Source organism: Lycium barbarum, chromosome 2, assembly GCF_019175385.1.
Source record: "Lycium barbarum isolate Lr01 chromosome 2, ASM1917538v2, whole genome shotgun sequence".
Lineage (NCBI taxonomy): Eukaryota > Viridiplantae > Streptophyta > Magnoliopsida > Solanales > Solanaceae > Lycium > Lycium barbarum.
In genome coordinates this window covers 141,829,271-141,855,688 of record NC_083338.1, presented here as the reverse complement: position 1 = coordinate 141,855,688, position 26,418 = coordinate 141,829,271, and the positions used below count along the sequence as shown (strand labels likewise).

The following is a 26,418-nucleotide window of genomic DNA, read 5'->3' as shown; positions in this document are numbered from 1 at the left end:
TTATCAGCTGAAGCTGAACGACGACGAAGTTAAATTGTTGCGAGATGTTTGAATTACTTTTACTGCCCTTGTTATATATTCTTTTCAATAACCGAAAAGAATGAGATGCAATTTATCCGAAAGTTTGATAGATCAAGTTCACAATGAGCCTGGAAATGAAGACCTTTACTCAAGAAGTTTGAGATTCACTGTCCTAACGAGTGGTTTGGTTAAGAAACAAATATGTATACAGAAATTAATTAGTAATGCAAGCAATATAACGTAAAGCACTTACTTGGTTCTCTATACTTACATATAGATATATAACGTGTAAAATATGAATTTATTTTTAAAACTTAGTAAAATTGAAGGTGTCGATAAATGACTTGAGAAAAGCGCCCAAGTGAACTCAAATATGGCATTTACCTTCTCATCAATTTGACCATCCGTCTGTAAGTGAGAACTCATGGAGAAGTGCAACTCTCAACCCAAGAGCTGAAACAACTCCGTCCAGACTTACTCGTGAAGCACCTTGCGCAACTTTAGAAATGAGAGAATTTCATAAAGTTATTCTCTTTAACCTTTTATTTAGTCAATCTTGATAGTCTGAATATGATTTTTTCCACACTTATATTTGCAAGAGCTATTGACTTGACGAACAAACTCAAGGAACTGCTTGCCTTTACTTATTCACCTATATAGGTTGCTTTTTTCTCCATGAGATGAGTTTAGAGCAATATGATTAGCTCTGTATAATTCAAAGACAATGAATTGGAAGATAAAGAAGTGTGATAAAGATGAGATGGTATAAAATGAGTATTCATCAAATTTACTATTTTTCGGTTTGTTCTTTCATCGATGGAGTCTTAAAACAAAATAAAAAATCCGAATAATGATTTAGTTGATACTACTAGTCTTCTCGCTACCTACTCAAAAAATCCCATCAAGATATATTGAATCGACGAACTATACTTCAACCCAAACAATAGGTAAAGCAATACAAAATCTTATACCAAAATTATTTCAATCAAACCGTAGTCGTCTGAATCATGTTGACTATTAGTTGTCACCCAAAGAGCCTAAGCTTTTGATAACATAAACAACTACCTTTTACTGAGTGAAATAGTTTAACTTTGTTGATTTTAAGTAAAGTGCTCGACTCGAGATAATGACCTGTTATGAGACAATAAGAATTAGATCAATAATAACGAAAAAAAAGAACAAAAAATTTAACGTGAAAATTCTAAAATCAGGATCATCATCATTCGTAATATTCAATGAAAGAAGATGTATTTACATGATAGGCTGCGAAGCCCTAAACCCAATAGTAATCGGATCACTTTTCCATGTAGGAAACGAACTACTTTTCAGAAAATTCGGCGAGAAACGAATGCGCCCGCATGACTGCCGCCACATACAACCGTTGCAGTCGATCATAGAAACTGGTCCTTACATCGGTCTCAAATATAACACAACCAGAGGTGTCAAATTGATTAATAACAGCATTGTAGTTTGCATGCTATCATTATCCACTGAATACCTTTCCGAAGGTTCATTTTGCATATCATACTTTATATTTTAGTGTAAGACTTACAAAACTCTCAAAAATCAAATTGAATCATAAACCATAAGTATGCACGCCTACCTCGTACCTCAACAAGGTATATCTAATTGTCATTTTACTGGTCAAGTTATTAATTACAAGATCATTATATCACTCTCTCTAGTTCAATTAGTAAATTTTGATGATGTTAGGGTTATTCACATTATATGCGGCTTTTGTTTGTATCAAGCAAACGTCATAACTGCTTTTATACATTAAGATGTTTTAATTGATGTTTGTAAATTTCATGCGGTAAGAAAGAGAGGGAAAGAAGTCAATTCACAATTAAGAATTGGTAAGATGGATAGGATTCGCTTATCTTTAATTGGAGGTCCTGAATTTGATATCTGGGTGTGAATTTTTTTTGTTAGGAAGCGCTTCCCCAATGCACGCGACTCCAAATTAACTGAGTCTACGATGCGGGTACCGAGTATCGAATGAAAAAAAAAAAAAAACAAGGAGAGGTCAATGATGGACTCTTATGTAGTTGTTTTATGTGCAATACATCAATCATTCTTCGTAACAAATTATAAATTTTTATGTTCCAACTTTGTGCTTGTGAATTCAAAGGTCTAATAGCCAGTAACCATTCATATGCATATGTACCACCACCACCACCACCAACAAGAAGAAGATACCCAATGAAATTCACAAAGTGAGGTTATCTACCTATACATATGTACAACCGCTTACAAGAATTCACTAAATTTTCCCAGTTTCGAATAGTGATGGACTTGACCATTCTTGTACGATATGTATCAGATTTTAAACATAAAATAACATGCATGATTAACCTCACCAGACGGTCCAAAACAATGTGTTAGTTAAAGAAAGTCGTAATCAGGATGATTAATTAGAGTGAATAGTAATTTTGTGTCCGACAATAATAGCAAGGCTGCTTCCCCATGAAACAGCTAGCCACGCGTCAGTTTCCTATATGGGCCCACCAACCTGGCGCACGTTAGCCTCAACCAACACCCAGCTCTGCTTATCTGGCACCCATCCCACTTGATGCCTCTTTTCTCAGCCGACACTCAAATTCCGCCGGAAAAAAAATTATCTGCTTAGCTGCCATTCACTGAAAATATCTCACTGAATTTATCCGATTCTGACACGTGGAATCCCTGAAAGTTTCTACTGAAATTGTGGTGTGTTTCAGTATAGATTTCATTCATTTTTATTTACTACTAAATCAAGCAGATTTGATTCATCGTAAACATTGATTCAGAAAAAATAGGCTATGTTCGTATTTCTAGGGTTTCAGTGTAATCATTTGTAAAGTTTCGCTTCAAACTCAATCATCTATGCTGGTATGATCCTTTACATTGTTTGTTCTACGTTAAGCTCTGGTTAATTACGTATTTGTTGATGTAAATTGGGAGTATTTTCGACTTAATCAATGGCGTCGATTCGAAGAACATTGTCACCGAATAATAGCGAACGGCATTTTCAGAATGGAAATCAATATTCAGTTCAATCGCCATCTCATAAGCAGGTCATTATTAACGGCAAAAGTTCGTCGCGAAAAAATTACATATCTAGTAGGAAGAAGTTGTTCTATAGGTGTTTGATATTTTTTGTGTTAGGGTTTGTATTAGGTATGGCACCATTTGGTGGTAATTTTGATGATGATGTGAGAAGCCGTGATTTTTCGTTTAATGTGAAGAAGGAGGAGATGAAAGATGTGGTAATACCGGGACCTGATAACAAGGTTAACTCGGTTAAATTACCTGAAGTGAATTTTGTTTATGTTGTACCGAGGAAATTGTTGATTGTGGTGACACCGACTTATAATAGGGCGCTTCAAGGTTATTATCTTAATAGATTGAGTGAGTTGTTGAACCTCGTGAAATCGCCTTTGTTGTGGATTGTGGTTGAGATGAATGCGGCGTCTGTAGAGACTGCGGATATTTTGAGGAAGACGGGAGTTATGTATCGGCATTTGGTGTGTTCTAAGAATATGACGGATATAAAAGACCGGGGGGTGCATCAGAGGAATGTTGCGTTGGAGCATATTGAACGTCATAGGCTTGATGGGATTGTTTACTTTGCAGATGATGATAATATCTACTCGCTTGAGTTGTTTGAGAGCATTAGATCGATCAAGTAAGTTGAGATTCATTATTCTTGTTTACATGACTTGTCTTTGTTTTATCCTGTTGTGAACGTTGTTTAGGATGATGTCATGCGCTTTATGTAGATATTCAAGTTGATAAATAGGTGCATAGTCTGGAGCTATTTCCTATTTCATTACGACTTCACTAACAAATTCTTTTTCCTGGTATCCTTCTCTGTTTATCACTCTTCATAGCTTCTAAAAAGGACAGTTGTAGATTCGACCATTGGTTGTGTGATTTTTGGACTTCAAATATTATCTCAATTCTTCTTCAAGATGGCAGTCCTTATATTAGAAGCTGAGAAAATGACCACCTTGTTAGTGAATAATGGAATCCCCTTCTTCTGGTAAAATATAGATTGTGTGCATTTTGATTAGCGGACAAAAAGAATTATGCGCTTTGGATGATTGACCTTCAGAAGGGCTTCAACTCTGTCATGCCCACCAGATGCAACATGTTCATCATTAGTGGGGTTATGTGCTTGTTTGTTCTTAATTGATGTCAAAGAAAAAGCTTGGATTGACAGATGTGCTTCAACCTTTTTTGGTAGAGTTCCTTCAATTCAAATAAGAGAACAGAGAAGTTAGATAAAGAAGTAACTAGCACCGGACTTCTTCCACCCGTTCTTTTGTAGATGCTAAGGGCACTGATTTACCTTTGCAAAAACACCCCTTCCAACTTAAGATTGCTTGCTCAATCCCTAACGTTGATACATTGGTTTCACTTCTCATCCACTTCTTTTGTCGTTCACTTTTTTCATAGAAAATCCTTGTGATGCCTTCATCTACTTTATCTTCTTTTCAAGGGGTCTAAAAGAAACATCTAATCTTTCCATCTTTATTCTGAGAGTCCAAATACTTTCCTTATTAATAATTTTCCACTTTTTTCTTGTTATTTTGAAATGTAAATGTCATACTACATTTTATTATCATAATTAGTATGGCATGCTTGCCATCATAGTCAACAATCAGAACCCTAATAAAAAATATACTGTGTTTATAATTGTAAAAGTCCTCGTTTATAGCCCAGAGGTTCCCATAACTTCCAGTAAAAGCAGTTTGCAAAGGAGGATTGAGGAAGCTAAATCTCAACCAAGAGAGGTGCAAATAATATGCCAGAGACGAGCTTCCCTGCTATAACTGAATGAGTAATATTTGAAATAAGAGATGGTTTCTACAATGTAAGACTATCTATACATAGCTAGTCTAAGCCCGACCCATATCCTAGAAAACTAGAACTCATATTCTAAGTAGTTATTGAAAAAGAAATGACTAGATTCTAAAATCCTGAACCAACTATAGGTATAGGAATTAAATCCATAATACAATTTAAGCTCAAATAACAACATAGACTAGACAAGTCAGTACTGATTAAAAAGCATACTAGACAAGTCAGTAACTACTCCTGATGCTCCTGGCAAATAGTATATTCATGTCGAACATGGGTCAGGAATGTTAATGCTAGGCTGTTGTCTTCTTCACTGAAAGAGGCAATGCATTTTTTTGGAATGCTACTCAATTCGTGAATAAAGCTCAGTACGTGATTTTGTGCCCCCAAAAGCAGAAGTTGCGTGTCTTTGCCCACTCCCTATTCAAGATAGAAGTTATTTAGTAATTGCAGCATTCTGATTCTTCTCTATTCTTCCTGCATCAGCACCTCCATGTTGAAAATTCTTGGATCTCATGATAGTTTTTATTTAAACTCTTCATACATGCTCAGATCCAATTTCTTGAGTTCTACCTCTGAGATCCAAGTATTTTCTGGTTGCTTTGTTTGCATAATGAGGAAAAGATGAGAGAAATTTCTGCTTCAAGAACTTACTTCTTTCAAACTCAATACTCTTGAGCCTTGTCCCAAAAGGTCTAGGTTGTGCTCATCCCATGCTGATCTTGCAGCTGTTCTCAGATATTATTGGATTAAATTCATTCAATTGGTAATTGAAAGATTGGACTATTTTTCAGGCCTTTAGGCAAATTCCAGGGCATTAGCATTTGATATGATCTTCTTTAATGCTTTAACATGGACCAATTTTCTTCGACCTAAAAGTTGTGATAAGATTCCTTAGGAAATCTTACCTTCTATTAGTAAGTCGAAAACTTGGTCACTCTGTTGCATCCTCATTTTACACAATTTCAGCCTTGAGCAAACTTAAACTCCATTCTTTGTGTGATCACCTACCATGTAATAAAGTAGGTTACAAATACTTCCGCCCAGCAACTTCCTTTTGGCCATCAGGAACTGTGTTAGAAATAGATCAGTCCAATTCCCCACTTTTCCCACAATGTAATCCAAGAATGACTCTTAAATGGTAAACATGTCTCCTCTATTTAAAAAAAATCTCACAGGTGGCTGTAATTCTTGCCAGAAAGCTCATGAAATTCTTCCAACAACATAATTTTTGGAGGATAAGATAGTTGTTTCTCTGCCACAATTGACAAGACTAACGAGTAGCAAATTGAGGTTTCCAAATTTTATTGCTCCCTCAAACCCTTGTTTGAAGACAATTCAATTAATCTTCTTAGACTTTTGAATATTTGTGTATTCCTCTCCCATAAGATGCAAATTTAATGATCACTACTGTGTTTCCCCCAGAATGCCACCTCCAATCCTTGGATCCTTCTAACTTGAGTGCTGTCATTATCCGAAGAAAATATAAGCTTTCTGCTTGCACTGGCAGCAATCCACGACATTAGCAAAATAAATAAAATCTAATATACTGTAGCTTGAGCAGTGACACGTTGAACAGTAATTCTGGTGCCCCTGTTCTTTCATTGCTTTTGCTGAAATATGCTCGATAAACCTTGGAGAATTTCCTCAGCAATGGCCAACAGATTCTTTTTGTCCATGATTTAGTCATATTCTATTCCTTCTTCGTGTCCCTTCGGGCACATCTGATTTTAAAAAAAAAAAAAAACTATTCCTTCTTCGTGAGGACCAGTGAGTGCTGCTGGAAAGGTATAATAAAAACCAATGCAACATAAGATATCTTTATTGTATTTTGAATCGACAGTTTAGCATTTACTCGAATAGAATCATCTAACAGGCTTGCTGGAAGGATTGAGCTTTCGCAGTGACAGATTACCATGCTTAGAGTTCTGCATGAATTAAGATTCTTCCTGAGTATTGAAGTAACTAATTTATTTGTTTGTTCCCAGATCCTGGACACTTCCCTTGAACAAAGTAGACTCATCCTAGACTCTTCCATGCTATTTAAATTTGTTGTGGAAAGATGCTACAGCACTTTTTTTATACTAAAGTAAGCACAACTATTCAATAGAATAAACTTATATCCACTTCTGGACACACTTCTGGTGAAGTACCAGTGAAGCTCGCACTTATCTAGGAAGCATGGTGAAGAAATGAACTAGGACATGAGTAACTTTCTATGTCATTGTTGGTATGAGAGGTAGTATGTGTGTCGTTTCCTGTGATTATGACTGTTTTTAGATGCTATAAGTTGTATCCAATACAAGTGTTCGTCACCTCACAAGTATAGGAACCCCCTTTAATTACCCCATTCCCCTCTTATTAGTCCAATTTAACCAACCATGACAAACCTAATTTTCACCGAATAGTAGAAATTACAGCCCTTTTTGCAATATTTCGGAAGTATGGCCGGACCCTGGTTTCTGGAAGGAGAGCATAATTATTTTTGCAGATTTGACGTCATTGTTGGAACATTCTCTTTTTTGTCTTTTCTTTTCTAATCTGCTTCTATTTTCTTGTGATCTCCTCTTTATAGTCGTTTTGGCACTTGGCCTGTTGCTATGCTGGCACAAAGCAAAAGCAAAGCAGTACTGGAGGGTCCTGTGTGCAATGGAAGTCAAGTTATTGGGTGGCACACTAATGAGAAGAGTAAGCAACTTAGAAGATTTCATGTCGATATGTCTGGCTTTGCCTTCAATAGCACTATATTATGGGATCCAAAGAAATGGCATCGACCAACTTCGGATCCCATTCGACAGTTGGACAAGGTGAAGGAGGGTTTCCAAGTACGCATCATATTCCTCCTCCTTTTAAATCCTTGATTTCTTACTTTGGGGATAGAGGTTTGTGTGAGCAGGTTGAAGTTGGAAATGTACTCACAGTGATTACTTGCAGGAGACCACTTTCATAGAACAAATTGTTGAAGACGAAAGCCAAATGGAGGCTATCCCTCCTGGTTGCTCAAGGGTATTGAATTGGCACCTTCATCTGGAAGCTCGTGGACTTGTCTATCCAAGAGGCTGGCTGCTTCAAAAGAACCTTGATACCGTTTTCTCTACCACATGAGGACACAAGCAAAGTGCAAAGTCTCTAACTGGTGTCCATGAAGGAGGTCAGTGCATCTAAACCTACAACTTCCCTTGTCTTGTAAAGAAAGAGCCAAATGCAAAACGAGTAAACTAGGGATTGGTGGGGTGAGGAATAGCTTCTCTTAATTAGCCTCGCCAAATTTTAGACCCAGAATGAAAAGGTTCATTCTCCCTGCTCCCTATTTGGAACATATTTGTTTATGTTTAATCACTTGTGCATTTCCTAGGACACCGAACAATATCCACTGTAGCATTTCACATCATGGTGGTTAAGGGCACTCTGTATCTCATGTCAAAGCCTTTTTGTTGCTAAAATTCAGAGAGCCTTTTGGAATTATTGTTGTTTCTGCGATTGTGTCCATATTTAGTTTGCCTGAGCAAAGAAAAAAAGACAGCGCCTCAGCTGCAATTCTGTTTGACAGGCCAGTGCTAATCCCAATAGGAAGCTATCATTTTCAAGCTGATCTGGGAAATACTTGAGTGCCGAAGTCGAAGCAGCAATGCATGCCTTGAATGGCAGGATAGCTATAAAGAAAAGAGTAATTGATTTTCTTTTTTATTTTCTCAAAAATATTCTTTGACCACATCAGAAGTCGTTGTGTTGTGAGTTTTGCTACTTTTTCCAAGGTGAGGGGTGTGGTGTCTTCAATTTCCATTCCAAGATTGGAGCCACTGCTGTCACTAAAGGCGGAATGCGTGCGTGCTGTAGAGTTGAATGGCTGCGGATTATCATCCTCGGAAGCAGGAAGCAAGTGACGCTCAGTTCAAATTGTAATCTTTTACAATTCTGATTCTGACAGAACAGTTATTATACATGACCTGCATTTTTTTTCCCTTGATGTGCAAAGGTTCTTATTGCATAAAATTTTTGCAAATTAAATTTGAGCCATTGAATTTTACTTATGCAGGTTTGAACTTCTGTAGTCACTTTATTTCTACACATGGTGTGGTAATGAATGAAAAGTAGATGCACAAAGATTGGAGACGATATCCTAGGTGAATTTGTAAAATAGAAGAGACCTGGTCCATCCCTGACGTTTGAAATGTCCAATAGTACCTTAGGAATAGTGAAGTTGTTTGGGCTTTTCAACATAACACAAGCTGTTGCGGCTCTCCCTAATTTACTCAGCGCAAACGACCCTGATTTGTCACTTCAGCCTATGCTGTATTCTACATACTGTCGTTTACAGCCGGCACAAATTCAAGTAAATGGTCAATGACGAAAGAGGCTTTGCTCGACCTTAGCTCTAATGTAAATACAGGATTTTCAGAGGTCAGAGAGCATCTAACTCAACTGATTTTGCATTGAGTAAAACTAATCACCAAGCAAAATTTTGCGGCATAATTTAGATGTAACTTATGACAGGCCGGCAGTGTGTAGAGGAACGTTCAAATGAAATAAATAGATAAAAACACATTTTAAACCGTTGATAAAGGCACTGTGGACAAGTTTACTGAAACTTTAAACTATCTCCTTTTTGAACTCGAGACTGTTTTTGAGAATTCACTTCGGACTATTCACCTGACGAGAGAGAAGTGCAAGAAACCCAAGACAGTCGAAAAGAGTCTCACTTGGCATGACGAGTACAAGAGTTACGGTCGTATTTCCAATCGAAAATAGATGTGAACCATGAAGTTACTGAAATTGTTGTTTTTGAGAATTCACTTTGGACTATTCACCTGACGACAGAGAAGTGCAAGAAACCCAAGACAGTCGAAAAGAGTCTCACTTGGCAAGACGAGTCCAAGAGTTACGGTCGTATTTCCAATCGAAAATAGATGTGAGCCATGAAGTTACTGAAATTGTTGGAGGTGAGTCTTTATCGAGGAACAGATATTGATCGATGCTGCTAACATAATTTTTTTTATCCTATTTCACTATATTAGTACTCTAAACTCCAAATTAAGCCTGTTTCAAGTAAATAAAAATTCTATATGCTACGCTAGACTTATTTCTAGGCACCAATGGATTAATTCAACAATGTATATGTTCAAATTCCATGAACATAATCAAATTGAGAAACTTAATAATCTAACAATTGTAACTTCCTAAAATAAAACAAATAGCAAAAATAGAACTCCAAGACTTTCATGAAGTTTCAATTCCTACAAATGAAACTCTAGAATATCGTCCAGAAGAACAGAGAATATGAAGCAAATAAGGGCAGGAAGGTTTCTGCGACTGAAAACTTACTTTCCAGTTACATTTCTAACACTGGTTTAATCACTGATCCTAGAACTGGCTACCGTATATAAATTTACAGCTCAATAACTTAATCATCGGTCAACTTGCCTTTAAAAAAAGTTCCAAATCAGCCCCCCATTCACCAATAAACTCTTGTTTTCTTCTTTTAATCCTTTTTTTTCCTCAGAGAGCTTCTCTGAAGAAACTAGAAAGTGGCATCCTTTAATTTTTCTTTATCCTTTTTACTTAAGCGAACCCATTTACTTGAACCAAAAGCGAGGCAAGTGGGTAGGGGGAGGGGGAAGTGGGTTGGGGCTATAAAACTATAGTACAATTACACACTTCCGGCTCGCCTCCCTCATACAAAAGGCTAAAAGGAACCTGACCTACCAGCTATGCTACTACATAAAGCCAGACAACTCAACAGATGCCTGCAGGCAGACATTTAAAGCAACAAATTAATGAATGACAAATGGATAGCTGATAAGAGACCGCGAGGGAAATTGACATCTTATGATACATTTTCCAAAGGGAGATTTCTCCTCATAATCTTTGGGCACTGCCATCCCATGAGCCATCTTGTTGCCAGCAGATTGTGCCCGACTTCTAACGGGCGCAGATCCTAGCCACAATGTACGCAGACCCTGGAGAATCATAGCACATTGTTGCAATGAGGGGCTGCATTAGTAATGGTGTGCCTACGCCGTGTATTCCACTGATTCTTTCCTCAGCTTTAAGAAGTTGCACTATCACGTTAATGTTGTTCCATGAACGGAAGCACCCGTCTCTGAGGCACGCACAGTAGATGAGAGATGTGATTGCTGCAAGCTTGGTTCATTAAAAAGACCAAGTTGTACCAAGGTTGATCTGCAACAATGCCAAACCACTCAAGTGACCACAAAGACTAGTTGATTTATAAAAATCATGATTTCTTTTTTCGGATAAGTAAATCACGAGGAAACTTTTTGAGCATATTAAACAGTGTATGTGACATAGATTGGTGACAACTTATGCAATTAGCTCTTCTTTTAGGTTCACATAAAGATGCAATCTGAATTTCTACTTGGTGTATTTAATAACTAAAACATAGACTAATATGTCTCAAACAATAGACGCAGCGCATGTGCCGTGAAGAACTTAACTTAAACCAATTGAGGTGGTTGACACAATGCAGAGAAAGAAGATGTTAACAAGGGGGGACATAAACGTAACTGTTGATCAGATATAAAATATACCTAGGAAGTGAAGTTTTAACATTTGGCTGATTTGCGAAGGCAACCAATGGACTTCTAAGACTAGCATATTTGTTTAGAGCACTCTCAAGCTGTGGTGGTGGCAACTGCAAGCAAGATGCAAGCATTTTAAGACAAAAGACAGCAACAAAGTTAATGAGCCTCCATGCTCAATATATAAAATAAAATATAAATTACCAAATAATACCTGTAGTAGTACAGGAAAGGAATGTGGTTGCGTTTGTGAGACACATTTTAGGAATCCAACCCACAACTTTGGCATCCTCCATACCTGCATCCAACATGTAATGGGATGACCATTCACTTGTAGACCAATAATGACAGTTCATGATTAGGGGGGGAATCTAAGCGTAGATACCTGTCTAATCACGAGTTTAGAGAGTATCTCCATCACAAAATCAACCTAGACATCAAAAAAAAGATAATGTCAAATTGACTGAATTCCTTCCACATCAACACAAAATATATGCTCAGTAAGAAGCGCTGTCAAAGAAATATCCATGCTAATTGCTCAGCAGTTAGCATCATACTGTTGTCGACTTTAAAATTCTAATTCTACCCAGCTGCATCAACATCTAGATGAAATGCTTCTGCAGTACTATTACAATATAAGACCTAGTTCATAAACATCCAGGAATCCAACCCCCCAACCACCCTATGTTGCGCGGACTCTCCAAAAATGTTGCTACACCCGTGTCGGATTCTCCAAAAGTACACTATTTTTGGAGTATCCGACATGCACCCATCGGCATTTTTGAAGAGTCCGAGCAACATAGCAACCACCAAAAGGAAAGAAGGAAAGAGAGAGGACGGGTTACATATCTTGGATTATAGTTTTCAAAACCCAAGACCAATAAATCACATACATAAGGTGTAGAGGTGTGTGACCATCTCATCTAAAAGCTTGAGTTGTTCAAGAGAACACGCTTTTATTCACTTAATTATGTCTTCAACATTGTCCCTTCACGTGTAATATGGTAGGCCGAAGGAATGCAAACTAAAACTTAACTTATGTGTATATGCATGTAAACATTATTGAACAGGAGAAAAGAGAAGTAGCCAATTTGGACATGCACTTACAAAAGAAATAAAACATTATTCCAGAAAGCAAAGAGGAATATAGCACATCAAAGAGAAGTTACGCATACTATTGAGTTTCTTTCAAGGTGGCAACATAATCTTTGCCACTAAAACAAAATAATCAGCAGTACCATGTTCTTTAAACATAATCTTCACTGCTTGTCATCTGAAATAGTGAATGCGCAAGGAAAGCAGATCAAGTGACATAAATGTCGATATTTCTGCCGCCAGATGAGAAACTCCTCTTACCCTTTCTGCTTTTACTAATCTCCTAGGAAGCATTCTCATGATTAGTGGATTCTCCTTCCTATACTGGGCGGCTTGGATATATGCCAAAGAATTTAATCTAATAAATTATATCTATAACCATCAAGACAAATGGACATGAAGATTCCGCAAATAAACTATGCAAATGCTATCTCCTATATCCATCTATTAAGAGATAGCTATTCTATATCACTCAAGAATGTCTTTCTTCATGTTGATCTCTTGGATGAGGCGTATATAGAGCAATTGCAGGGTTTCATTGGTGAAATTTATGACAGTTGCACAGATCTCTAAAGATTTAAAACATTCTCCTCAAGCATGGATTAGCAAAAGCATAGTAATAGAATAGTTTGGCATCATTCGTAGCTAAGCAGATCCCTCTTCATACTGATACTCAGCTTTATATCTTTCTGTTTATTTGGTAGTATACGTTGATTTTAGCAAAAGCGTAGTAACAGACTGTTGATTTACCAGAGTAGGAAAGGCGTCAATGGCCTGAATCACTGTCCTCATGAATAGCATCGGGAGAGGAGTCTGATCTACCTGATTAAATGAATATTGCAGAGATTAGAAAATTATCCATGCAGTCTCTATCTATGTATTTGCAGATTTTCCATACCATCTGTCTCAAGGCTTTCGCCAGGACCTGCTGCGTGAAAACAGTCCGCTGCTCAAAACAAGCTGAGCAAGCATCTGTTATCTGAAAGATAATAGCATCAAAGTATCACAAAATCAGTATGTAATTCTGCCAAGGCATTTTTACTATATCCTGAATCTGTAAGGAACAGGGAGAAAAACAGAATTCAACACGAAACAAGGAATCACGCAATTGAGGAAATACACGGCAAAGCACCTGAGGGCAAGCTATCAATGGATTTTCTAGTTCTACATGCTGCAATAAGTTTACATGCAACAACCATCAAGCCAAAGACAAACTTATAAGATTGGAAGAATGCATACCTTTTTTAGTGGAAGGCCATCTCTCTCGGGATTTATATCATGTATTGCAACCAATACTTCTGCTGGGGTCAGTGCTGGACCAGAGTGGGCGGAACCCTGCCATGAATTATGTAAAGGACCTTTTATTTTTTGTCTATCTCCGGAACAAATGAACAACGCGTTCCAGATTACAATAGGTAATATGGAATTCTTTACTAGCAATGGCATCGGGTGATGAATTTTTGCCATCTGATTATTAAACAATAATGATGCTTGTGGACTTTGATTAAAGAACCACAAAATAATTTACCTAAGAAAAAAAAAACTCGCATAATGTAATTTGAATGAGCATGATATTCAGAAGAAAGAGCTGAACACGCCAATGAATAAGAAGAGTATCATGGTTAAATAGAATGAACATAAAAGTCATTCACCCAGAAATTAGAATGTACCTAAAAACTACAGAAAAGTAAAACATTTATTGAAAGTAAATTCCATCAAACCTGTAATATCCGAGCCAGGGCTATCTGAAACTTGTCCAGTGGGAGAGCAACTAGCCTTGGGAAAATAGGTAGAACCTAATACAAAAAATAAAAGAATCATCAAAAGCTAGTCTTCCCGAATTAAGTGCTGTAGTAAGGATAACAAGTATTTCAATATCTCATCAGGAGGAATCCAAACATTAAATTTAAAATACTTTTTTAAGAAAGGAAAAGTATAGCTTTGCTCACAAATAGAATGTTTATTTAAGAAAGGATCATTTACAACCTAGACATCAACAAAGCCCTAAGGCTTGCCAAGTTAACCAGACAACGATCATTATCAGGAAAACCCTAGACATAGACAGGAACTTCCTTTGAGCCAGCTAAGTTAAATGACATAGTGTGATATATTATAGTCACGTTAAAAGGATAACAATCGGAGAACCAAAGGAAGAGAGATGGCATGCAGGGTTAGTGAGATGGAGATATATCACATATCATTATTTGGTCACAGGGAAAAAAGGACTGAAAATGTGTGTACAAAAAAAAAAAATTCTGAAGAATACCTCACTCTTTGAATATGAGGAAAGCACTGGAATAAGAACACTTGCATCCTGCAGAACAATTTAGGGATCACTGGTGGAACTGCAGAGTTTCTGATTGAGAGCCAAGGAAAAACAGAAAACAAAAAACAAAAAGGAAGAAGCTAAACCTTCAGTTTAGTTTCATATAACCGCTTGACAACTGCAACTAGGTCAGGCGGAGGAGTTGTCCCTTCAGAGAGAATTTGAAGCACCTTGCAGTGAACAAAAGAATGTCACCATGATAAAGAAGAGAGTTAAAGATGAAAAGCAATATTTAAAATGTGAGGCTTAGGAACCTACCTGTGTCAAAAGATTCTCACAGCCTTGAGGTGGATCAGATATTATCTGAAGCAGTTCAGTACATGAAGAGCCTATAGCCCTAATAAGAACAGGCATATGACGGTGAACAGCCTGTACCAGATCAAAAATTTATAAAAGGAATGTCAACCAAACTGAAATGCGTAGAACAAGAAGAGTAATACAAGCAGTTCAGTACAAGTTAATGAAAAATTGTTAAAGAGTGCTCCTGAAGAGCAATGCGGATCCTCGTTAAAGCTTATCTTGAAAATAAACTGAGAGTAGATCATCAAAATCCTACATATTCTTTCAAGAAAGTTGTGATTCTATCCTCAAAACAAATAGTCGTACTTATTTTTGGTTTCCACCCGGTATCTGGTACCCACTTTGGGGCCCGACTAATCCATATTCGTGCTGGGAAGTCCCTCTTTGGTGGGTAAAGCACTCCCTAAGAAAGGTGACTCCATTCCCTTGAACCCGAGACCTCTGGTTAAGGATGCAGAGGTAGTTATGTGGTGGTAATATTGTCTTATTACCTTGATGTTTAAGATAGTTTTCAAGTAATCCCAGCTCTATTAACGGCCAGATTAAGGGAAACTTTCTAGTCTCATGTGATTTGCTTGACCGAGAGTAGCGAGTAGGAATGGAAGGCTGGCAAAGTTTTGGGGGGACAGAAAGAGAGGGGTAGGTGGTAGAGGAAATTCACCAAAAGCGTGGAAATGGGGGGACGATACAGAATTAAAAGACACGGCGAAACACAATGATACCGCCAGCCATTAAGGCTGTCCACCAGGAAATACGCGAAAACTAGAGGGAAAAAAAATTTAAAAAATGAACATTTGACACAGAAATTATTGCTGGCCTATTTATAGTTCTATCAGGGTGAATGATTAGTTCACCTCTCAAAAACCACCATTAAGTCGGCTAGTAGTATTGTAAAAGATGGGCACAATAAGAAACAGACCTGCTTAACTGCCCTAGGAGAACGTGCATAGGTATCAAATACAAGGTGGAGAAGACTGAATTTCTGCAAGAAAAGTTACCCAGTCAGCATTATCACAAGTGCACGTTCAACAGATAGGTTTGTACTTATCAAATTGTCCAAACCTTGGTGCATAGAGCAAAAAATAATGAGATAAGCCGCTGTGCTTGAGCTAAAGACAACTCTGAATCACTTTGAGAATCAGATGCTGCACACTTAGAATCATTTTCAAGGAATCCTGACTCTGAGATCTGAGAACCACTAACTGAGGCTTCCTGATTTCCTGTCTGATAATCATGCTTTTCTTAGATTAATATTCATATGAAGAAAAAAAAGATATTTTTCTTAGGTTAAGAAGAATTTAGCAACATAGAGAGGAGAAACGGTACAGAAAGAACAGTTTAAACAAAAAAAAAATCAGAAGGTAAGTGCTCCTCAATTTATTGAAGTCCAGAAAAACAAATTTCTCTTTCTTCAATCCATATATTGGACTTCACTGACCAAGTTAGTCTTACAGCAACATAAAAGCTAATTTATCATTTCAGGATTTTGATACACATCTAAAACATCCAAGATTTTAAAATTATCTCTGGATAGAGTCAAGGTGAACGAGTTCCACTCTAAAAGATACTGCCTCTGTCCAAATTTATGTGGCACCGTTTGACCAGGCGTTTAAGAAAAAAATGGAAGATTTTAAAATTTTGTGGTCTAAAATAAACCATAGACAGTAGTGTGGCTATGAATCATTTCATTAAGTGTAAAAGGGGAAATTTGAAATTTCTAATTATAGAAAGGTGACATTCTTTTTGGGACAGACTCGAGTAATTCTTAACAAAATACCTTGTAAGCACGTCGCATTTTTTGTCCTATCAATGAATAATATTACTAGCTGAGATGTGTCCACGAATATATTTGGGGTTCTTAAACAAACAAGACAAACAGGATTGCCTTCCCAACACCATTTTGAGCAATTGTTAATGTTTAACTACAGAACAACACGCATTTAACAGAACAACATTTAGAATATACATGTCTCCTCATAGGGACACAGTAACCAAAAGTTCTAATGTTTTTAAGTCCCTAGCAACTATTGCTACTTCCGAATGAAATAGCTAATCTAAATACTTTGGATATAATTCTTTGAAATAGAATCACAAAATTTAGTAGACTTCCAAAACTAAGTTATCTCAAAGGTCAGGGATTATCAGTTAAACTACATAATTTGTATTTTAGCTATAAAAGAAAATATCTTAGTTATACAAGGATAAAGGTGAAACATGTAAAATAATGTTCATACCCTCTTAAAATTGCATGTCTGTTTCACTTTTGGCTAGTCAAACTTCATTTATTTTCGACCCCAACCTAGCAGACAAGCTTTAAATATTCTTGCAATGTAAAAGGTCTCATCTTCTAGTACATTTATTCTGTTATCAAATTTGTTTACAGGAATCACATCCCAACTCATATTTAAATATTATTAATCAAGAAAAAAAAAAGTTCAAGTCACTGCAATCTGGTCAAGCTGGCGTGAAACTAACCAAACAAGAGATTCAAACATGAACATGAGCTCCAACCACAAACAATTTCCAAAAAGGAACGACCAGAACCGTCTAAGCCAATCAGTCCTCAAGCAACAACTTCAAGATCAAATACTAAAGGAACAAATGTGCTCGCGAAGATATTAAATAAAGCAAAAATCAGAGAGAATTTAAAGGCGAAACACAAAAATAAGAACACACCTCTCCTGTTCTCTGAACCAAGATTCCAGACTGGGAATATTCTGCATCTGTGACATGCTGGTGTACAGCTGACAAGAACATATTCTTCGCAAACTGCTCAATATTATCTGAAATGTCACCAACCGCATAAAGTTTGTTTGCCACCTATCAAGATTGACAACATTTAAGAGATTCAAATACAATAATCCATAGATTAGAAACATAGTGAATGATCACCAGCAGATGAAAACCCACAGCATGCAACACAAAACAGTCACAAGTTTGCATACCAGGCGAATAGCTTTTGTTCTGACATCGTCCTGAGGGTGAATAGCACACTGCGTGAAAGCATGAACTCTAATGAGAACATTATAATGTCATTCTGCCAAAGGCAAGCACTACTTTTGTTTTTTACTATGCAAAATTGTAGGACAGTCAATCAAGAGTTGCGCATATTTGGTATCATGGAACTCAACAGATAACAATTCTGAATAAGATGTCCCTCAATTACTAAACAAAGAAATAAACAACAAAATAGATACTAAAACCCGAGATTAGAGTTGCAACTCCACCCTGCACCATTTAGGTACAAGGTCAAATCTCACGAGGGCGTTAACTCTTCATCCTCTGTGTTCTCTCCATACATGCCACCCCCACCCCCCACCACCCACCCCAAAAAAAAAATCAAGATAGATACTAAAAACCAAATATTACAGTGTTTACTATTTTCCGTGAAGAAGATTATTCCATATTACATGAGAAATAACCACACAATCAAACAACTCAATGCAAGAAAAAGTTTGACAAATAACCTTTCAAAATAAAAACGAGCCACATTTTACAGAATGATATGTAACACACACACACACATTAATATTAATAAAACCAAATACGCTATACGGCACAACATTATAACAAAATGTAAATTGCAGCTCATCCCATGATACTAATAAGTAATAATCCTCCATTGGCAACCCAACCTACAGGCTAGCTATGGTATCAAAGCCACCCTTTCTCCACCTACATCTGTATTTGTGCCCCAATTATCTCCCCGAAACACATTTAGGAGTCGAACCCTTGATATTGTTCTATCTCTCTATAGCTAGTGATTACTTATTTTCGTGCTGTCTCCACCATCATGCTCAAAAAAAAAAAAATTGGTGTCAAAAATCAAAAGTACTGGGACCCTACTGATTAAAAGAAATCAATATTACTCGAATCTATGCTTTGCCTTGGTAAGTCTGTCTCCAACTGGTTACAAATGAAATGAAATTTTGTTTGTATCCTTCAAATACACAGAGAACCTTAAGAGAGAGTTAGGACTTCAGTTAGATACTTGAAATCAATACTCATACTGGAGTCCATGTAACATAATTGAGAATGGGACCAGCACTTCTCCAATTGCATAGTCTTCTTAAGGTCATAAACACGTCAAACAAGTAACTGCATAGCAGTTATTTTGCTTCGATTAAATTGCCTGCTTATTAAATCTTTCTTCCAAAATTCTAACAACTCCTAAAATGCTGCTTTAGCATGCGCCTTCTGATATTCCTTAGGCAACTAATACCTGCAACTGCGGAAATGAATAGAAAACATCATCATGGAACATTTTATTGTTATATACCTTCAAAGCGATATCCAGGCACGATTGCCGATTAGGCGGACGCCCCAAAATTAAACTCCAAACTGCACCAAGGCCCTGAGTTACACGGTCACCATCACGACCATCTTTCCCAAGATAATTTTCAGAGCATAAATCAACTAGCAGTCTCATCACAGAGTCAGGTAGATATGGAACTTCACCAAGGAGCCTACTAAATGACTTGTCGTGTGCTGGTAAAGAATCCAGCAATGATTTTGCCTACAAACAAAGAACTTACTAAAGGAACTTTTGGCATGATGTATAAGGATAATAAATGAATGTATTTACCGCACTGAGGAGAAATTTCTCATATAGAGCAGCAGCAGGTGAAATGTTTTCATCTGAATCTGATAGCATGAGATAGTGCAAATGATAAAGTACATGCATTGCAAGCTCATGTACCTGAGGGTCAAATCAACATATTATTAGCTTGCAACTGCATTTTCCACTGAAAGTTCATTTGCAGAAACATATACAGCAGAACAAAAGCCGTAAAAAGGAATTTGTCGTTGAAAAACTATATCAGTTTACGCTCCTTTGCTGGATATGGAATCAAATCCAAGTACAAAACATTAAGAAGAGAGCCCAAACTGAGAAACAGAACAATAAAGGGGGTTCATGACAACAAGAAGCAGGAGAGGATCAAAGCTTCTGAAGAAAGATGCATGCATGAAGCTCCAGAACTGTTTACAAATTATGTACACTACATAAAAGCTGTTTCTGTTTTTGTGATATGTTTCAGTGTGTAGATATGAACTGACTTCCACCGAAAGACGAATATCTTTGTTTTAATTCTATATACAACAACTACATGACGATTTGGAAAGACTTCACTCCGAGAAGATTTTTGGATGGCAGCAAAGGCATTTAAGCCATATAAACAGGCAGAATATACCCTCCACTTAACTGAAATCATGATTCTAGAACACTTTTAAAACCAAGCTTACCAACACAAAAGGAGAAAGTAGTCATAGTTAATTGACTGCAGAACTTGAGCAATGACGCTAGCATAAGCTACTCGGAGAGTAAGAGAGAAAGCAGATACCTTCTGGTGCTGGTTGTCCGAGAAAATATGCCTTTGCATAATCGCAACTACATCAGCATCAGCGTCAGCAGCACCAATCTGCAGGGTTAAACAAAGCAAAAGGTAAATAAATACTGTACCATCCCATTTAAATAATTTGACCTATTCATTGTATATCAGCTTATAAACAGAATTAAGCACATAAAATCGTAACGTAGATTTTTTTGATCAAATGAAGTATTTTCATACATAAACATTGCCACAACGATCGTATACAAAGGGTATACCAAAAGATCAAGAATCTACAAAATATGATTCTTTACAAACTCCACCAAATCCTCTATTAAAATAGGAACTTCCTGTTTACACCAAAAGTAAATAAGAGAGCGGAGGCTACTCCTCAACTGTGAGAAACTCCTATTTAGAAAGGAGATATCAGTATGTACACTTCTAATTATACAAATATGGTTAGCCATACCAGATTGCTTGATCAACATGATGAGTTCACCTTATATCCTTCTGGCTTATGTCCTAAGGGCTCATTATTTCATTAGTACCTTGATCAGCATCACCCCTTTTCACCATAAATAACGTCTATCATTCTTTGTTATATTTCCTCACTCACTGTATCCCAAAATGAATAACATCTTTCTCTTTTGGGATATCTGCAACCATTGCTGTCAAGATGTTACTCCAGAAAATCAATGATTGCAGATTATCCCAGAAGAAAATTTGGCATGACTGCAGAACCTATAAGCAGTTCTATGAAGAACCTCTGGCGATCATTGTCAACTCAAACTTGAATTTAGGGAGATCAGCCAGACAATTATGTGGGAGACTTATTCCGTCAAGATGCAGAGGAAGTATTCCTCAAATATCTCCATTGTTCAAGCTAATATCCCAACATTACTCAAACCATGCATCAGCTTAATTCCTATACTGAACCAAAATAACTTTGACTCCATAAACAGATCTAAGTAGCATCTACCTAAATCACTTTTCAAAATGACAGATATTTTTGGTGGGTTATGTCTGACCGTGTTCGTTATCTATGTCAATATAATAATCATAATTCGACAAGCACAATACTAGAATGAGTATATCCAGGGGTAACTCATCAACGATGCATCAACTTATTTACTAATTCACTTTGAATATACAGTATTGTAGTTGTACTTACCACGCCCAACTGCAAGTAGAATTCAGAACAATACAGGGCTACAAACAGACAATTACACAACCTGCTCTAAAAACAAAGATCCCGAATTGGATACCAATTTCAGCTACTTATCATTGCACTATCAACCATAATCCTGACCATCCCCAGTTCCAAAATGGGTTAAGTAAATTTGGAAAAGCAATTATTTGGCCAACAGATGTTCTTCCTAGATCTTACTAAGCTTCTACTGCTTAATTTGTTTATCATATGATTTGGCATGCAAGAGAAGTCATTAGGAGTTGTGCTGAAACTCTATCATATATCTGAAAGATGAATTGGTCCAACAGGTAGAAGGTGTCTTTCGCAAGTGACTTTCAACACCAAACTAAAAATGGAAGGACAAACTATCCTGAGTTATATAGATTTCTTAAAAAAAAACTCAAATGTCTTCCGACGCATGATCGGTATAAACAAATAATGTTTCAGCAAAGAGGGCGCCAGAATGAAGTGGTATACCAACAGAGGTATGACACAAATGAGAGTCTCAGAGAGGAAATCTACAAGGGTGATAAAGTGGCAAACTGCGCTTTATTCAACTGAATAGCATAGCTTGTTGCCCCTCAAAAGAAATATTATATTATATTACTCCAGTCGAGACAAATGGGTAGATTATCACCAAGAAGTTCTCAATTATTCATCAACCAACATGTTGTAACTCAATGAAACAAAAGTAGCCCCATGATAAAACCAAAAACAAATAGTCAAAATCTAAAAGTTTGACCCCACCTGGGCAACCAACCGAGAAAGTAATGCCATTCCTGTATGCTTATTGTCTGTCTCTTTCAATTTTTTGTACGAATCAATAATCTGTTCAACAGCCAGTTTTCCCATATTTCTTTGCTGCTCATGAGTCAGCTCAATGAATGGTGGAAGTGTAGGCAAGTCCTCACATGCATCTTCAGGAGTTGCGGCAGTTGAAATAGGGGGCGAAAATTGATCTGTTTCTAACGAAGGAGAGTAAAGTTCATTTGTCACTCCAACTTCAGATGGAATTTCTGGCACCAATTCCTGTTCTACTTTGCCAGGAGATGATACTGGAACGTGTGTTGCAGCATCCAACTTGCGATCAGGGATAGCTTCATTCAGGTCTTCATCATGAACTTCCTCCCTGGGGGCTGACAGACTAGCTCCTGGTCCTAGTGAACTTTCACCAGTGATAGGGTCAGTTTCCATCTTGGGAAATGCCATTGGCATACATTCAGAACTTGACATCAAGGGTACTGCAATGTCAATATTAGATGAACTGGCAGGATTGATTTCAGATTGCAGCATTGCAGATTGCATAGCACTTGTATTATGTTCTGCAACAAGTGTCGGCGATACTTCAACAGCCACAGCTGTACGCCTTGGGTCAAGGCGGCGTGGATCCTGTGAAGCATCATGATGTGGAAAACAGTTTATTACTATACTGTAGCTAGTGAGAGAATAGAGTACAAACAGCAAAGAAAAAACTTAAAATAATTTAGCTTTTCTCACCCTTCTAGGATCGCGTTTTGAATCTAAAGGGAGACTTGCAGAAGTAGGCATTTCTGATAATGAACTGCTTGTGGCAGTTGATAAAGAGATGGGCGTCTGGGATCCAGGAAGCCATGCCTGTTGGCCTAATGAGGAATCAATCGGTGCCATAATTTGGGATAGATTAATAGAATCACTTCCCCGAGCTAATGAAAAGCTTCCAAATCGTGCCAAAGGAGGGGGATTTTTAGGCAAGTGCTTCATATTGGTTATGACTATGTCAGCCAACAAATCAGGAGGAATCTTGGATACTAGAATTTCAAGAGACTTGGCACCCGTTTCTCCTTCTGCTAGCAAAGCACCAATCATGCCAATTATTTGTGCAACCGCTGGGTCCACCCCATTGACATATTCCTTCCCAGATTCATTTCTCTCAACTAGAGGAGCTGTGTGATTGTGATTATTAGGACCATAGTGAACCCTTTTTGAAGTTAAATCATAGTTATTAGATGGATCTTCATTATCTAATAGAGTTGACCTCTTCTTTGTTGGATCACCTGAAATGGGCAAGTGGTTTGATGACAGTTCATCCTGAAAAAGAAAGCAGAAAGTTCTGAGAACGGTTTCTGAAAAATATATTTCACAACATGAAGTACTGATACTTTAGTTTTAGTCTTCAATAACAAATAGAGCGGACTCTGTTACTGAGTGAATTACCTTGTTCAATCTAGAATCACGTGAAGCTCGCTCATTATTTCTCATCATTTTATCGAGTTGCCTAAGAACTTGATCAGCAGCATCACCAGCATTCATTGCTCGCAACAATTTCAACAACCTTTCTCTTGACTAAATTCAAAAAACAAACACACTTAAGCAGTTGCTCAATTTTAATTAAAGATTATCAGTAATAAATCTCTGGAGTCCTAAAGTTAAAAGATATTAATAGCACTTCTCATACCGTATAGAACACAGAGATCTTTTGAAGCTATACAATTTTGTCTTGCATTACTCATCACAGTAAATCAAACCGTGTTTTAATATAGTCCTGTTATTGCGTCTTTAAACTTCAAGTAAATATGGCTCTTCAAAGTATAAGAAAGTCAAATACCCACCCTTAGCTGAAGTTTAAGGAAAAGAATATACCTTTTGATTTATAGTTCGCTACTACAAGAATTAGGAATGAGTAAATGCAAGAGTAGTCAACAACAACTACACCTTAGTCCCAAACAAGTTGGGGTCGACTATATGAAACCTCATTTCTTCATTTAAGCAAATATCATATCATCATACTAAATAAAATAAAAGTGAAAGAAAAGTTAAAAATATTTTTAAAATAACAACAACAATAATAATAATAAATAGAAGTTCTCTATCAAGTCTAAAACCTATCCTTAACTAGTAGGTTTAACCTATATGAATCTTTTCTTCCATTGTGCCCTATCCTTAGCTAAGTCTGCATCGATACCCAGCATTTGTACGTCTTTTGAGACAAATTCCTTCCATGTGACTTTAGGTCTACCCCATACCCTTTTAATCCCTTCACTAAGCATAGTTTCACGCCTATGGACCAACCGATGCATTTGTAGGTCAATGCAGAACATGAACAAACCATCTCAGCCTTCTCGCATTTTATGTTTAATAACCAAAAAAATAGTTAGAAAGAAGGTTGCAGTGGTGGAGGCCCTGAAAAGAGACAGAAATTGGAAGACGGGGAAATGCATAAATAAAGAACTATTAGGCTCTAATATGACATGTCAAATATACCTCCAAAATGGCAGGATGTGTACACCTCAGGAATCCTAGAAAGGCAGTCCTCAGAGAATACTGAATGCTGGCAGCATGTCCACCCTTTGTCATCTCAAAGTTTGGATCAAAATCAAGCAATGCTGAAAAAATGCGGTTATAATGGATAGGTCGCCTCCTTGCTATAACTGCCAAACTGGAAACAATAACGAGTTATCAGATACATTATAAAACAAGACAAATAAATTATACAAGTTGAAGATTAATTATAAACACGAATTCAAATGGGGAAAGAAAATAGAAAACAGAACAACGAAACAAACTGAGCTTATCAAACTAGGTAACAGCTTCACCTCAATAATCTACCACAGATGAACTAGTATTAAGACATAGAGAACTACTAAATCTGCTTCAGTTGTACACCTTTTATCATAAAACCAACCAAAGCACCACTGTGGTCTATCATAAGCAGACAGCAGGCAGAGTAACCCATAAACTACACAACAAAATTTACCAGGTTACCAACCAAAAGACACTTTTTAAGTGTTCCCAAACCCATAAATAAGCACAGATAAGTGCTTCTACTAGCCTAGTGCCCGCAAAGTGGGATAAAGTATCCCTCAGATCAGCATACATGTTCATTATTCAACTCTTTACTATCTTCAGTTTTACATCTGATAAATGTTTGATCTTAGAGAAAACAGCTTCCTTCTCTACCTGATGCCAGCTGTTGCTGTATAATAGATTTGGATGGAGAAAAATTGCAGAAGATTTGGATGGAGAAAAATTGCAGAAGATTACCAATCAGAAAATAAAAGTAATAACTCCAGTTAAGGAAGTCCTCGAAATTGTTGAGGCAGTAGGGGAAGATGGAAGTATAGGCAAAAGAGAAATTGAGACATATCTATAGCTCGGAAATTCAGACAACAGACTTTTTAATGAAAAGAATGGGATGCAATTGTGTAGCTGTACTCTCTTATTTTTTATCCTTCTACTAGCACGCACATTTTTCTCAACCAAACACTGCCTCTGAGCACTATCCATATCTATATCTTCTTGAGACAAGTAACACTCCATCAAAGAGAAGCTTTTACACAAGTTGAAGCATGAATTACTGCTGTGGACCAATTTGAAAGGCTGACAACAACATGGTTTTGCTATTTCGCATAATTTACTGTTTTTGACACATTTCAGAACTTAAGCATCAAAAGAAACAAGCAAGTAAAAGCATGAATACATGATTCATATTATGAGGAAATTTTACTGGATAATTTTTTATGTTATATCCGAAATGCTTTAGAAACCAACACTCAATAAGAGTACCGAGTTGGGGGAGAAGATGTTAAACACGACATTAAGATCTTTATATTGCGCACATCACACGAGATAAAAGTGTCCATCAAGACTCACACATTGCATGCTTATTATACCATTACACGTTAAGAAACCTTAATATGCATACCTCTACAGCAAGGTCACATTATTCACTAGGAACATAAACCCCATCGCTTTTTAACGGATCTATACCCTATCACAGCCCCTACATTTATCTAT

The 26,418-nt window shown here is 37.0% G+C and overlaps 2 protein-coding genes across 5 annotated transcripts in view; one reads left to right on the top strand and one right to left on the bottom strand.

Annotated features, from left to right (window-relative positions):
• The first annotated feature begins 2,409 nt into the window (after nucleotides 1–2,409).
• On the top strand, nucleotides 2,410–8,853 carry LOC132627681 (probable beta-1,4-xylosyltransferase IRX9H). Of its 2 annotated transcripts, none has more exons than XM_060343161.1 (4): nucleotides 2,410–3,688; nucleotides 7,442–7,691; nucleotides 7,801–8,017; nucleotides 8,222–8,853. In XM_060343161.1, the coding sequence occupies exons 1-3, from the start codon at nucleotides 2,982–2,984 to the stop codon at nucleotides 7,969–7,971; spliced, it is 1,128 nt and encodes a 375-aa protein (XP_060199144.1). In that variant the 5' UTR covers nucleotides 2,410–2,981; the 3' UTR covers nucleotides 7,972–8,017; nucleotides 8,222–8,853. The 2 variants fall into 2 exon arrangements, with proteins under 2 accessions (XP_060199144.1, XP_060199143.1); XM_060343160.1 differs by having other exon boundaries at nucleotides 2,412–3,688; nucleotides 8,417–8,853.
• A 1,169-nt stretch (nucleotides 8,854–10,022) lies between these two features.
• Nucleotides 10,023–26,418, bottom strand: part of LOC132627680 (uncharacterized) — a 28,861-nt gene continuing 12,465 nt past the window's right edge. For all 3 annotated transcript variants that reach the window (XM_060343156.1, XM_060343157.1, XM_060343159.1), the window contains exons 6-27: nucleotides 24,886–25,060; nucleotides 23,839–23,967; nucleotides 23,143–23,712; nucleotides 22,393–23,034; nucleotides 20,469–20,546; nucleotides 19,712–19,825; nucleotides 19,406–19,642; nucleotides 18,072–18,119; nucleotides 17,803–17,946; nucleotides 16,189–16,350; nucleotides 16,046–16,108; nucleotides 15,085–15,195; nucleotides 14,913–14,996; nucleotides 14,767–14,814; nucleotides 14,222–14,296; nucleotides 13,740–13,835; nucleotides 13,399–13,479; nucleotides 13,251–13,322; nucleotides 11,791–11,835; nucleotides 11,620–11,703; nucleotides 11,415–11,518; nucleotides 10,023–11,046 (exon numbers count right to left, since the gene is read on the bottom strand). In XM_060343156.1, coding sequence (XP_060199139.1) covers nucleotides 10,929–11,046; nucleotides 11,415–11,518; nucleotides 11,620–11,703; nucleotides 11,791–11,835; nucleotides 13,251–13,322; nucleotides 13,399–13,479; nucleotides 13,740–13,835; nucleotides 14,222–14,296; nucleotides 14,767–14,814; nucleotides 14,913–14,996; nucleotides 15,085–15,195; nucleotides 16,046–16,108; nucleotides 16,189–16,350; nucleotides 17,803–17,946; nucleotides 18,072–18,119; nucleotides 19,406–19,642; nucleotides 19,712–19,825; nucleotides 20,469–20,546; nucleotides 22,393–23,034; nucleotides 23,143–23,712; nucleotides 23,839–23,967; nucleotides 24,886–25,060 — 3,280 coding nt within the window. In that variant the 3' untranslated portion in view covers nucleotides 10,023–10,928. The remainder of the gene's footprint in view (nucleotides 11,047–11,414; nucleotides 11,519–11,619; nucleotides 11,704–11,790; nucleotides 11,836–13,250; nucleotides 13,323–13,398; nucleotides 13,480–13,739; nucleotides 13,836–14,221; nucleotides 14,297–14,766; nucleotides 14,815–14,912; nucleotides 14,997–15,084; nucleotides 15,196–16,045; nucleotides 16,109–16,188; nucleotides 16,351–17,802; nucleotides 17,947–18,071; nucleotides 18,120–19,405; nucleotides 19,643–19,711; nucleotides 19,826–20,468; nucleotides 20,547–22,392; nucleotides 23,035–23,142; nucleotides 23,713–23,838; nucleotides 23,968–24,885; nucleotides 25,061–26,418) is intronic.

What these genes read in the sequence shown, in the direction of transcription:
- LOC132627681 (XM_060343161.1), top strand. Translation starts at nt 2,982, where the DNA reads ATGGCGTCGATTCGAAGAACATTGTCACCGAATAATAGCGAACGGCAT. An exon ending in GAGAGCATTAGATCGATCAA is followed by an intron (nt 3,689 to 7,441) that starts GTAAGTTGAGAT and finishes TCCTCTTTATAG; the next exon opens with TCGTTTTGGCACTTGGCCTG. An exon ending in AGGTGAAGGAGGGTTTCCAA is followed by an intron (nt 7,692 to 7,800) that starts GTACGCATCATA and finishes GATTACTTGCAG; the next exon opens with GAGACCACTTTCATAGAACA.